General features: G+C 47.4%; 1 protein-coding gene across 18 annotated transcripts in view; it reads left to right on the top strand.

Moving 5' to 3' along the window:
- Nucleotides 1–12,932, top strand: part of LOC135906620 (oxidative stress-induced growth inhibitor 2-like) — a 280,892-nt gene that overhangs the window by 238,452 nt on the left and 29,508 nt on the right. For all 18 annotated transcript variants that reach the window (XM_065438082.1, XM_065438083.2, XM_065438081.2 and 15 more), the window contains one exon: nucleotides 7,662–7,716. In XM_065438082.1, coding sequence (XP_065294154.1) covers nucleotides 7,662–7,716 — 55 coding nt within the window. The remainder of the gene's footprint in view (nucleotides 1–7,661; nucleotides 7,717–12,932) is intronic.

Genomic DNA, 12,932 nt, shown 5'->3' with positions numbered 1-12,932 from the left:
CGTGAGCATGGGAGGTGGAGCCAAAGGAAGATTAGTTGTTTGCAAACAGCGCACCCAAAGTTAACATCCGCTATCGGCCCCGCGCGCGAAAGAGCTCAAGGATACTTTGGTTTCCGACGATATTATCTTGGGTACGCTCAGCCCCGTTCGTACGCTTTCTCTAAAACATTTAGTTTACAAGAGGGGTCAAAGAAGGAATGTATCGGGCTGGAGCCAACGTTTCTACCGCGGGAGTTGTCTCCCTTCTGCCCCGTTATTGTCTCTTGTGTGCTGTGTGTGATTTTTTGGCGCCTTAAAAATAGGTATAATGAATGAATACCAACTTTCCCAGCAAGAAGTTCTCGTCTCCGTCAGGGCCTTGGCGAAGACGAGTCCCCTTGTCGACAAGTTGGTTCCAGACCGAGACAGGTTGCTAACCCCGCTCTTAGTTTACAAGTCCGACCGATGGAAGCGCTTAAAACTGCCATTCTTGTTAGGGCGCGTGGCAGGACAAGGGGTCCGTTTATTCTCTCGTGGGAGTGAGTGGTGAATGTTGTTCGCTTTGTCTTGGTTATTTTTAGCATGAATTTTGCAGCCAACAATTTAATGGGAGGGTGTGATGGTAGAAATACAGAAACAAAGCAACCGTGTATGGGGCCTCGTTACTCTTCACAAGTGTGTGTTTTCTTTGTTACTTTTTTCTTGTGTCACTTGTTAGTCTTTCTGCGTGAAGCACAGAATCGCCGCATTGTATGCTATTGGTAGCTTATCAGGTATCCCATTTTTCGTTGGGCCGTGTAATGACAAACTGAACGTATACTCAAAATATGGCACCGATTTGCGATCGCGTTTGTTAGTGTTTTAGAGGGCCATATGAACTGTATAGCTTTTGTGTGCATAGTTCAGTAAGGAGAAAACGCGTGTGGTGTATTTGCATGTTGCGAACAGTACTAACCGCATACTTGTTTACTTACACTGCTAACTTTTCTTGCGCCGCATCTTCACTAAAGGTAACCATGTAAAAAAGCTGTTGCTCGCCAGGCGCGGGGTACGCGTCAGTCGTCTGGGATCCCATGCAACCAAACGGCTCTCGCCATCGCATTCCAAAACATACAAAACTGCGTAGTTTGTTCTGTCGAATTGTTGTCGTGACGCCGGCGTTTAGTCCATGAAAACTACTGAGGCTTTACCTAATCTTTCATTTATATGTCGCGAATTCTTCCATCTGTAGTTGTTAAAATGTGTCGCTATAATTCCTTGAAAGCTGGGTTCTGTTTCTTTTTTCTTGTTTATCTCGCTTCGTGTATATATATATATATATATATATATATATATATATATATATATATATATATATATATATATATATATATATATATATATATATAACCTTGCCAAACAAAAAAAAAGAGAAAAAGAACCCCACCTGGAACGGAACCGCGTTCCGCCTCTGCCGCCCGCTATCATCTGTGGGTGTTGTAACATCGAGATAACTTCCTCTTCAGCCCAGTGGTTGGCAAATGATCACGATAACGCATCTTTTGGTGCACGTACACACACACACAAAGAAAAGAAGACGTTGTTCAAACCTAATATATGTGGGCGTCTATTGTAGGCCCTGCGCAGTATTGTGGAGTAAAATTCTACCAATCGTAAGTTTCCTGCGGCTGCAGTGCTTGTTGCCAATTGCTTATCACGATCGTTTGGCGACGCTAATATGAAGAGGCAGAACGGGTTTATTCCCCTCCGCTAGGTTACTGTCTGCAGAACGATTTCTTGAGGTATCTGCGCTATATACACATGGACGTTTGCATGAAGGGTTTGACGGAAACTGGACGTTCCGGTTCCTGCACAGTAGCCGATACATGTCTTTTTTTAATTTAGTTGAATCGCTGCTGATGTGAAAAGTGTGCGTTCTTGTTTCCTGATTTTTTTTTTTATTTCATGCAAACTGTGCCCTGATGCTGGCAGTGCTATTGAACACTTCAAAATAATTTAGCCAACTGCGTATGGGTGGAAAGACTTTGTGATTACTTAAGTGTGTTCCACTCGTAATGTGTGAATTCAAACGTTTCAAAATTGCTGTTCAAAGTACGTCAGTCAATGCATAATTTCGATTTATGTGGATGTTAAATAGTTGTCCGCTCCTTTCTCGTTGGCCCTCTTGTGGGCTGCTTATATATACCCTGGGCGCCCTGCATGTTACATATGTATTTTTGGCTTGTGTAAACGTACTTTGCAAAGGCCCATAAACGTGCATCCAGACCACGCAACAGTCTGTTTCACCCATATATCCGGGAACTCATTCGTGAGTCGACTCACTTTAGACTCGCGGAGCCTCTCGTGAATCTGAGTGAGCCCGAAGTTATATTTTGTGAGCGAGTCTGGAGCGGGAGTTGTGTTTATTTTGCCGACCTACGGTTACAGCAGAGATAATGCCGTTAAGCAATAAACTTGGCCTGCTCGTATGCCGCTGGCGAGAAGTAGCGCAGCCGTTGACTCCGACCGTCCTTCTGGCAAGAGCCGTCCTTGCAGCTGACAACAGCTGCTGCTTGGCCGATCGATCTCTTGGAGAAGGCTTCGAAAGCGCCTGATTACTTTCACAAAGAGCGTTTGCATGGTTCCCGAATCGCCTTTGTTATTCCGCTAGATTCATAGCACCGAAAATGGAGAGCACAAGTACATGACCGAACGCATTTCCTATAATCAACCACTGTCGTCTTATATATGCGTGGCGTGTATAAGCTGCACGTTATTTGACTAGGTGAGATAGACCGTTTCTTTAAAATGCGCGCGGCTCTTGTGACATAATTTAACCTTCGCACGCAGAGCTAGAACGAAACGCATGTTCATATTCGCCCGGCAAACTGTACAGTTGAAATACTGATGGCTGAGAAGTCGGTATACGTTGCGCGCCTGTATATAGAGCACGTGAACTTTACTGATCGAGACCCAATAGGCCTGCTGCTGCCAGTCTTCCTGCCTAGTCATTCTTTCTCACATCTGCCAGCACGCTGTCTGCGTGCTTGCGACACGACAGACGAAGAGCTGCGCTGTCGTCTTCCGTCTTCTCGCGCAAGCTCCCCTGGCAATGAACGGCGTGCCCGTGGGCTAAAGCGTGCCTCCGCGGGTGTCGGTGTTCTTGGCACGGACCTCTGTCGAGTACAGCTATTCTTGACGTCTGTCCAGGGCGCTGTTCTCGTTGCCGTATCTTTCTCCCCTTCTGTCTTCCTTGTTCTTGTCAGGTTTCAAACTCTATCGCTGGCTTCCTGCGTTGCAGTAATAGTGCCAGTGAGATAGAGAGAAAAGAACCAGAAAAAAAAATGGAAAGGGGGAGTGGAGGGGAGATGCTTGCAGGTTTAAATTTAGTGGTACTTAATAATCTTTAAGCGTAATGTCAGTACTAGGTATACGAATAATTATCAAAGCCTAAGAGTATTAAACTTTATGTTGGCGATGGTCTGTTGCTCTGTGTAAGAATTATCGGTCAGTGCTTGTAAACCGCGAGTTCCGGGTGCGCGTTTTTCACCTTATTCGGTCGCTAAGTTGTCAGCACTAATATTTGTGTAGCAGACGAGCGGTTTCCAGGAACTGTCTGCATTCCTCTTATCCTTCCCTTCGAATTTAGAGCGTGCAGAGTCGCGAATTTATTCCCCGCATCATGGAACACTTGACAACTCCAACTCTCAGTCATGCGTCCCAGAACATTTAATGCATGATCCCGATGAGGCAAGTCTACGTGTGCTAAACATTCTATTTGTATTCGTTGTAAGGAAAAAAAAAATGTGGCAGTTTTTACACTGCTCGTGCGGAACTGCTCGTTAGTAACCGTGATCAGGAAAATTCATAGCGGCAACATCGCAAGCTGAAGCAACGCTGACACGAGCCTCCATTTCGTCGACGAAAATGCAGAGACGGATAATTATGAAATGTTTGCTTTCAGAATTACGAAACTCGCTTTTACAAGAGCCTGTCGACTTGGTTCCCATTATCGTTCGTGTGCTGTAGGTCTGAAAGCACTGCGATCTCGGGCACTCGGTGTGTCATACTGCAGCACAGCTCGGGCACCCTGCATAATGCCGTGGATGGCTTTGTTTATTTTTCACAAATGTTGACAACTTCCACAGGACTCATTTAGGTATTACGTCGTTCGTGCGCTTCCAACGCCCTGAGTGGTCGATTTCGTTCGGCCACTATAGTGGGGCTCTTGGTTAGCGGTAGTCTGATTACGTGACCATTAATTTTTCAGCTGCAGGATATGCCCTTTGAGAAACTCATTTTTGTTAGTTTTATCGCAGCGCTACACTTGCCTGGATGACAGGTTTCTAACTTCGTGAAACTTGGCGTTCATATTCGCGTTATTGAATTTGGCATCCCGGTAGATGGCGCGGTGCTTTCAAGGAACCAGAAAATCGTAACTTTAGAAATACCCATTTGCACTGCAATGTTGAGACTACAGTTCGGACCGTGAGTGAAATGACAGCGCGAGTCCTGAAGTGCTCTGTCACCGACTCGCTTCGTTTAACTATGTGGAGGACACGGTCGCGCCTGCGCAGAACGCTCACTTGGAAGCGGGCCGCGTCCTGTGGCTTTCCCGCTTCACGGACAAACCGGTAGCGTTCAGTTGACATCTGCGTCATACGCAAACGAGCGCGTTATGAAACCGGGTAGCAGCGCTAAGGAAGGCGAAACAATTGCGAAATGCCCAGGACGGGTGCGCTGGTCTCGTGCGTCCAACGCCAACCTTGAGCATCTCGTTCTTTGTTTCGTCTTACTTAGCACTGTAACCAGTGTGGTAAATACTATTAACTCGCCTGGCTTTCAACAGTCGTAAAATCTGCGCAGTGTTTTGCCTGACATAAGCGTACCAGGACCCGTGTGCTCGTTTGACCACTTTTGGGAATACTTTCACCTCTGTGCGACGTAATGACAAAGCGCGACGCCTCTTGTGTAACAATGGGAATGCCGTCGATGAGTCTTATGTGGGGAAAGTGATTCCACCGAGAATGCGGCTTAAACTTTTAAAATTAAATTATGGGGTTTTACGTGCCAAAACCACTTTCTGATTATGAGGCACGCCGTAGTGGAGGGCTCCGGAAATTTCGACCACCTGGGGTTCTTTAACGTGCACCTAAATCTAAGCACACGGGTGTTTTCGCATTTCGCCCCCATCGAAATGCGGCCGCCGTGGCCGGGATTCGATCCCGCGACCTCGTGCTCAGCAGCCCAACACCATAGCCACTGAGCAACCACGGCGGGTGCTTAAACTTTTGAGGCGTCGGATTGCAGAAGAGCTCTGCTGGTATACACTCCGCGCCGAAAGACATCGAGCCAAAGTGCCCATGCTCTAGCGATATAAAGCCGGACTGCAGAGAGCGCGCGCGACCCGTCGACGTCCGCCAAAAGTGGCGCGTGATCGCCGCCCGCGCGAGGCCCGGCGTTGCGACTGGCGTGCGCCAGCCGATCTTATCGCGCGTCGTCCGGCAACTTGCGCGAGGGTGTGAAACGGCGCTCGTTTGTGTCTGGGATAAGTAAGCGGCCTTCGTGCTCGTGTGTGCCGCCGAACTTCGCAGCCCCGACGGCGCGTTCACCTCGCCGCCGCGTGGAATGCCCTGGAACTGCCTCGTGCGTCTGCGCTGAAATCCGATATGTGGGCATGTGTCGTGGCGCTGAGACCCTGCTCGCTTGACGGGCTGACTTGTCGGGGCGATGATCTTGGTTGGAAGGAGGTCTCAACTTTGCAGGGGCAGACTGAGGGTCAAGCGTGTTCGCGGAAGGCTTGCGTTCTTTATCGTATCTAGATCTCATTCTTGATTTAGCACGGACTTGCCGGTTTTTGTTGTACGATGTTACCCGCTCTTTAAAGGAACGCCGCGTTTATAATAAAACCAACATTTCTGCAAATTTATCGGGGAAAGTTGGCTGATGTGACGCATTATGCAGGCATATATAGTGGTCAGCGAATCAAGCGCGGTCATCGCACCGCAAGGCGGCTGGCGCTTTTTGCGCCACCAGTGAGCGCTGGTTGATCGCTCGGGTATGTACGGTAAACGCGTCGTGCATGTGCAGAGGTCACATGCGCTACGTTTTTTTAGCAGCTGCGTGCAAAGCTTTGGCAAGAAATGTGACTACTTGCAAGGTTGCAACCATCAGGGCCATTGCGGCCTTCCTGGGGTGGCCTCCTGGCGGAGCGCCCATGTGGACTTTCAAAAACTGCCAATTTAGCTGAATGTCTCGTCCACCGTATTGCGGGGGTGGCATGTGCCTCCTTAAAGGCTGAAGGGCCAAGTGAAAGCAGGGAGAGAACGGCGCGCGGTGCGAATCACTTGATATCGCGCGCGTACGTGGTAGTGTGATCTCTGATTTCGCTGTACCATCACTTATTCAGTTATCGCTTGTCTTCCCAGCTCGTCGCAGCTTTACTGCGTTCCATAAATAACAGTCAACGCTGCGGAAGCTATGCAAGAACTTCGGTCAAGTTATCACTCCCCGCGCGTTGCGTCTATCATATCTTTCATCGTCTATATACATTCGTCTTTCATACAACTATATGGCGTCTATGCTACGCTGGGCGCCACAACAACGTCCGCTAGCGCGAGCATGCACGTGAGGCTCCTCGCGACCGGTTGTTAAAAAAAAAAAAAACTGAAAAGAATTGCAAAACTAAAAATGATCTAGAACAACGTATTAGCAGCCGTATACCACAGTGTGTTTGTTTCGAAGGGTTAAAACCTGTTTCATTTAATACTGGGCCTCCATTTAAAAAAAAAAACTATGAACTATATCCAAGTGCGAACGCAGCCACTGCAAGAAATCTAGCCTCCACAGCGTTGACTTTTATGTATGGAACGGAGTATAGGATCGCTGGCGGCTCCTCGTCAGGCACGTCATGAACGTGAAAAGTGTTTAGCGACTCCGTGAGCTTAAACAAACGCGGTTTAGTTTTCTTCCATCTTTTTCCTTTTTCTGCGAAGAGTATAGCCGAACGCGTGCGTTACGCATCTCCAGTGCCTCCGCGCCAAAGGTCGTGACGTCGCAAGCGTGCCGGTCGGCGCCGGGTGGATTCAGAAGGCCGCACAGAACTATGCGCAGTAGCTCGAAAAGGGAAATTGCTCCAGCACGGAGGTCCAGAAGTAGCTTGGAGCAAATCAGTAGCTGATACGTTTCCTTTGAAAACTCCAAGCGCGAGGCGTTGCAGTTCAGCATTTAGGAATAGGTGCGCAATTGATTACACGATTGCATGTAGCCGCTGTTACCGATAATACAGGTAAAGCCGTTTAAAATGCTCGCCGTAAAGCACAGGTTTGTTTTTCACGTGAACAAGTCACTAAATAACGCCAATTTCTCTGCAATGTAACTGACAAAAAACAAGAAAGGTGAGAAGTTGTTTTTCGGAAGGAAAGAAATGAAGCTTGTGCCATAAGTTTATGAAGTTAGTTTTAAAGCCGAGAACGCCCAGCCATAGAAATAACTTTGAACATGCCGTCTCGGTTTAACCAAACGAGTAGTCCCTGCTGTCTGAGCATATCAGCACGTGTGAGGCCATCATTAGAACTTCCTCCCATCCGTAGCCATTTGCCTTGCGTGATCGCGTGTTGGTATGCGTGCAACTCGCGCTTATCGAGTACATGCTTGCAGCGCCGAGAGCTCATCTGTAACCGCTCCCGTTTCTTTCATTTTAGGACATTCAAGACGTACCGGTAGATATGGCCGTCTACAAGGAGGTTGTTGTTATAGGTAAGCCTTTTATGTCTTCTTTGATCTGCCATATTCACAGTAGTCATTGTGGATCGGCACCAAATCCCGGCCACGGCGGCCGCATTTCGATGGGGGCGAAATGCGGAAACACCCGTGGTACTTGGATTTAGGACCCAGGTGGTCGAAATTTCCGGAGTCCTCCGCTACGGCCTGCCTCATAAAGAAGGTGGTTCTGACACGTAAAACTCCATAATTTAATTACTTAATCGGCACCAAAGAAGTGTGCAATGCATGTCGCAGGACCGTAGCCTTCTGTATGGCTTTAAAGAAAAATATATATATATTTTTAAATCGCCTAGTCGTCGAATGGGCTAAATTAAGTAAGACACGATACTCGTTTAACAAGCCCACATGGGAAAAGGCGAAACTGCCTTATTCGTTGCATCGATAGGGTTGTGGCAGAAATCGTCGCTGACAATTCCATGTTTGGCGCGGGCTCCCCTGGCACGTTCGGAACGTCCTGCCATGCAAAAACCTTCACTAGTTGTACTGTACCCATAGAGAAATTAATTTCTTTCTCTATGCTGTAGTGTTGATACATGTGCTGTCTTGTAGGATACAGTTCCATGCGCTGCCCTACTTTCGTCATTAGTAACCAAATTACGAACTGAAACTGAACCGACAACTGAAAAAACATTAAGATAATTAAAAAAGATGTTATTCTTGCGCAAACCGAAGCTGTACCGGAACGTTCGTGTTTTTCTTTTTTTTTCACTCCGTAACGAAACAACAAACAAAATTTCGGGTTCAGGTTGGCCATCTTCGATGGAGCTTTTCATCCATGCACTGTCTGCACTTGTGACTCAACCATGCTACCTCATTTGTAAATGTACGCGAGCTTGTCATTTTAGAACTGGCAGCACGGTTAGTGCAGTTTTCAACGTGTCGCGTCGGGAGACAGGCATGTTTTTGCATAATACTATCACTCCGGTGGTGGGAGATCTATCGGGTGTTTCAGCGAAAGCTTTCGCAATGAAGATTTCTGATTGCGTGTGGCAGATAGCACAATTCTAGTCCATGAGCTGGTCTACTCGAAGAGGCGGACATTGCTTGCACAATAATTGGCACCTAAAACCCTCGATTTGATTTTTTTTTTGCACTAAAAATTGAAATGCCTAAACGTCTAATTAACAAAAAATCACTAAGCAAGACTTTTAACGAATTGCTTTGTGGCACTTATTGCAATTTCGACATTCTAACTAGGGAGTTCGCAAGGCGGGATCCACTTGGAAAGAATTCGCAGGCTGACACCAGTTTCGCGATATTAATTCCCGAACTTTGCAGAGAAATGCATTGGCCTTCCAGTTAATTTTGTGCTTCAGTGCATAAAACGATGTTTTACTGAGAAAGTAAGTGGAACGACAGTGGCATTTTTACCACAAGTTTGATGGCTCATATCTCGTAATTGGTGTCATCCACATAAATATTTTGAAGTTGATATTCCTTGCAGTCTCGCCCGCTAGAACTTGTAAATTGCAATAGGTGCCCTAAGGCAATTAGTTAAAACTTAATTAGGAAATTTTGTAAATTAGTCACTTATGCATTTCAAGTGTGTGTGTGTGTGTGTGTGTGTGTGTGTGTGTGTGTGTGTGTGTGCGTGCGTGCGTGTGTGCGTGCGTGTGTGCGTGCGTGTGTGCGTGTGTGTGTGTGTGTGTGTGTGTGTGTGTGTGTGTGTGTGTGTGTGTAATATCGGCCTCTTAGAGATAGCTCATGGACCAGCTCATGGACTAGAATTGTGCTGTCTGCCACAGGCAATTTTCTTTTTTTAATTTTAAAAGTGTTCGCTGAAACACCCTGTATATATAATCGATGAAATGAAGGCGCGCTTCGTAGCGTTGCGGCGCTTTTTATCACACTGGTACGTAAACACAAGTAGGTGCGATAGAAATGTCATGTTGCTTCTATGGTGTGCTTCACAATGCGATCTTTCAACTTCACACACACATATATATATATATATATATATATATATATATATATATATATATATATATATATATATATATATATATATATATTGGGGGCGAGGAGTTACGGAGTCGCCATCTGTCCGAAGCACCTCCCTTGCGTAGTATGAGGGATCACGCGGCGCGCTCCTCATAGTTATCGCCTACGGCGCTCAATAAAAACAACACGCGGCAGCCCTCCTGTACATTCATGTACGTACTCTCAAAATTAGGGAAGTTTTTGACTGTCGATATAGTAATCTTGGGCACACAGCATCGTTTACAGACGCTATCTCTTTACCGAGTACGTACCGCGAACGCCACTACGCGCGGTCGCCGCGATGGAGTCTCCCGAACCGGCTTCTTGCGTGAAAGGTAGGCAAACGCTGAAAGTAAACTATGTGGAATATGTTCTTATAGTAGGCTGTCTGTATAACCAAATGGGGCATAACAGAATGAAGCATCAATGCAGCGATCGCACGGGTTCGCGGTGACCGACTGCGCGTCTGCATGCATGTCCGCGCACAATGTTTTGCTTTCGCTGTGAGCGCGTTTCCGCACCGCGTGTGTGTGTGCGTGCCGTAAGCTTTAGCCGCAGCATAAGTATTTGTCAGTACACTAGCAACCATTGTTGCTTGGACGCTATCAGAACTGTTCAAAAATAATTTCGTTATAGAGACTTCGACGCCTACGGCAACTGTGATGTGCCGTCGCGACGATTCGATCTTTTTTTTTTTTGTCTTCTAAATTCTTGGACATTTCAATACTATTTCTCAAGTTAGGTCGTACTGTATGTTTGTCGGTCTTCTCAGCGTGCGATTTCCCTCTGCTTCTTTTTTGTAATCCAGTGCATTAATTCTTAACACAAACATGACCATATGCCATTCCTTTCTTTAATGTGCGTTTTTACCGCTCCCTTTCCGTTCCAGTGAACTTGCTAGTATCTAGCATCAACCAAAGGCCATAGACCAAACCGTCCTGACATTAGCCGGGCAGCGGGCGCGGGCGAGCCTCTCAGTGCGCGTTTTCTGCTACTCGCCGAACATCGCGCAGTGCCGGCGCCGTAGCAGAAATCTTCCTCACGTGTGTGCTTGCTGCATACCCGAGTTGTAGCCGATGGCTGTCTGCCGGTTCTAAGTTTCGCCAGCCAAGCTTCACGCAGCTCCTTGCCCTGCAGCTACGTGTGAAGAAGACTGACACCGGGCTCCGTTGTGTATATACGTCCGGCACTGCGGCACCGAGCAGTAGCCTACCATGCTGCACGCCTCCAAAGGCCTATTATAGCAGTTTCACATGTTGTCAAGCAGACATTCAAGGCGGTAAAGCCCCACCACTTAATCAGAACCGCGGCGCAGGTGGGACTTTAAACTTTCGTTTTCAGCTCGCTTCGGCGCTTCCGAAGCAGCCGACGCGGCCCCTGTGTCCACGTGATCCCTCATGCCACGTCACGCCGACGGTGGCGCCAGTGGTGGAACTCGTCGCCAATAGCATCCGTACAGTTCAGGAGCACTGTTGTGTTTTTGTACAAAATAAATGCATGCTGTTTCTTTGTAATTATTTTTAGGTCATGCAAACCAACATAGACCAAAAGCGGATAGCTTGGATTTGGCAGCGTTAAGCGAAAGAACGCTGGCGCGGTGCAAGGCGTTGTGTCGTCGGTCTTCTCCGAGTGCGCGTAGAAGTAACTTTCGTATTCTGGCCGCCAGTGGCCGCGAACAGCCGCACTAAATCAAGTCCCCTGAATAATACTGAAGGCAGCCACATCCTTTTTACCTTGCCGTCCCGTGGTTATGCTGGCGTCGTTCCCGCGGTTCGGCGGCGCCTTTTATGTTGCTTCTTTCTTTTGACTCGCGCCGGCGCCATGACAGTTGCTCTTGATCGCGAATCCTGGTATCGCGTCGATCGCATTGCTGCGCAGCGTGATCACCGCGATCGAAAAGTGCGGTCGACGCGATGCCAGGATCCTGACAGGGCGAGGGGCGAGGTGACTCGGAAAAAGAGGCCAGGGGAGTACGAATGTCGCTCTCTTTAGCTTATTATTCAGGAAGCGTACAGCCAGTCGATCAATATGAACTCCAGATGACTGTGTGCTTCTAGTGTGTGGCAAAGTTGAAGTCAGTCACGTGCAGAATTTTGGTTTCAGTTAGTCGGTGCTGTCAAATTGCCTAGAAATTTCTTTGAAAAAAAAATGAATTCTGGGGGTTTTGCGTCCCAAAACACGATTTGATTATGAAGCACGCCCTAGTGGGGGACTGCGGATTAATTTTGACCACCTTTAACATGCCCGCAATGCACGGACGGGACACGGGCGTTTTTGCATTTCGCCCCCTTTTGAATTCGGCCGCCGCGGCCGGGATTTGATCCCGCGACCTCGCGCTTAGCAGCGCAACACCATCGGTAGGCGCTAAGCCACCGCGGTGGGTAAAAAAAAAAAAAAAAAATCGGTTCGACACTCGCGTAGTAATCGCCTGTGCATATCAGGTTGAGATAACGAGCGAGCTACAGTGCTGGAAATGTTTTAGTGAGGCTATTGCCGTCGTCTTCAACTCCTCAGTCGTGCTGCATGTCCTTTTGCGCTAGACGTCAACCTAAAAGCGATAAATTGAGGATACACATCAGCAAAAGGGCGAAATGAAAAACAAAACTAGGAACTCTGGTCATCTAAAAGGCTTAGAATATCGAGACTGCGCGGTTGCGGGGCATCATTGTTGGAAAAAAACTTGCGTTTTTTGCAGATGACCGGAAACAATGAAATTATATAAGCTGGGGAGATTAAAAGGCTACAGGAGAATAGCGTGTCAGCATTGCTTCTGTTACTTCATCTACGAAGTACTTGTACCATGCTTGTACTTCGATCCTATCGCAGTCCGGCAGGAATGTGCCGTAGGTTTGTTCACTATCATCGTCCCCTTTTGCTGATATGTGCCTCCGTGGTTATGGCTTGGAACGCAGCATTTATTCTGCGCAACCTTGAAATGAACGTTTAGTTGTTCATGCGCCTTGTTGTCGTTTTTATGTCTCCTAGCGCCGTCCTTCGCACGTGCTGCGTGCACTTTGGCGCCGTTTCAAAGCCGTGAGTTGACGCGAAGTCATTATAGTTCGAAATGCAAGACGGAACACAAAGGGAACAAACGATCGCAGATAAGTCTGCTCATTTGTTCCGTTCATTGTCCCGCGTTGTGTACCGAAAACTTCGTGCCAAAGATGAAAATTATACGAGTTCAATGTTCATTTTATTTTGCATGATCT

The sequence above is a fragment of the Dermacentor albipictus genome, chromosome 1 (assembly GCF_038994185.2).
Source record: "Dermacentor albipictus isolate Rhodes 1998 colony chromosome 1, USDA_Dalb.pri_finalv2, whole genome shotgun sequence".
Taxonomy (NCBI): domain Eukaryota; kingdom Metazoa; phylum Arthropoda; class Arachnida; order Ixodida; family Ixodidae; genus Dermacentor; species Dermacentor albipictus.
The sequence above is the reverse complement of the archived record's forward strand: the minus strand, read 5'-3'. Positions and strand labels throughout refer to the sequence as shown.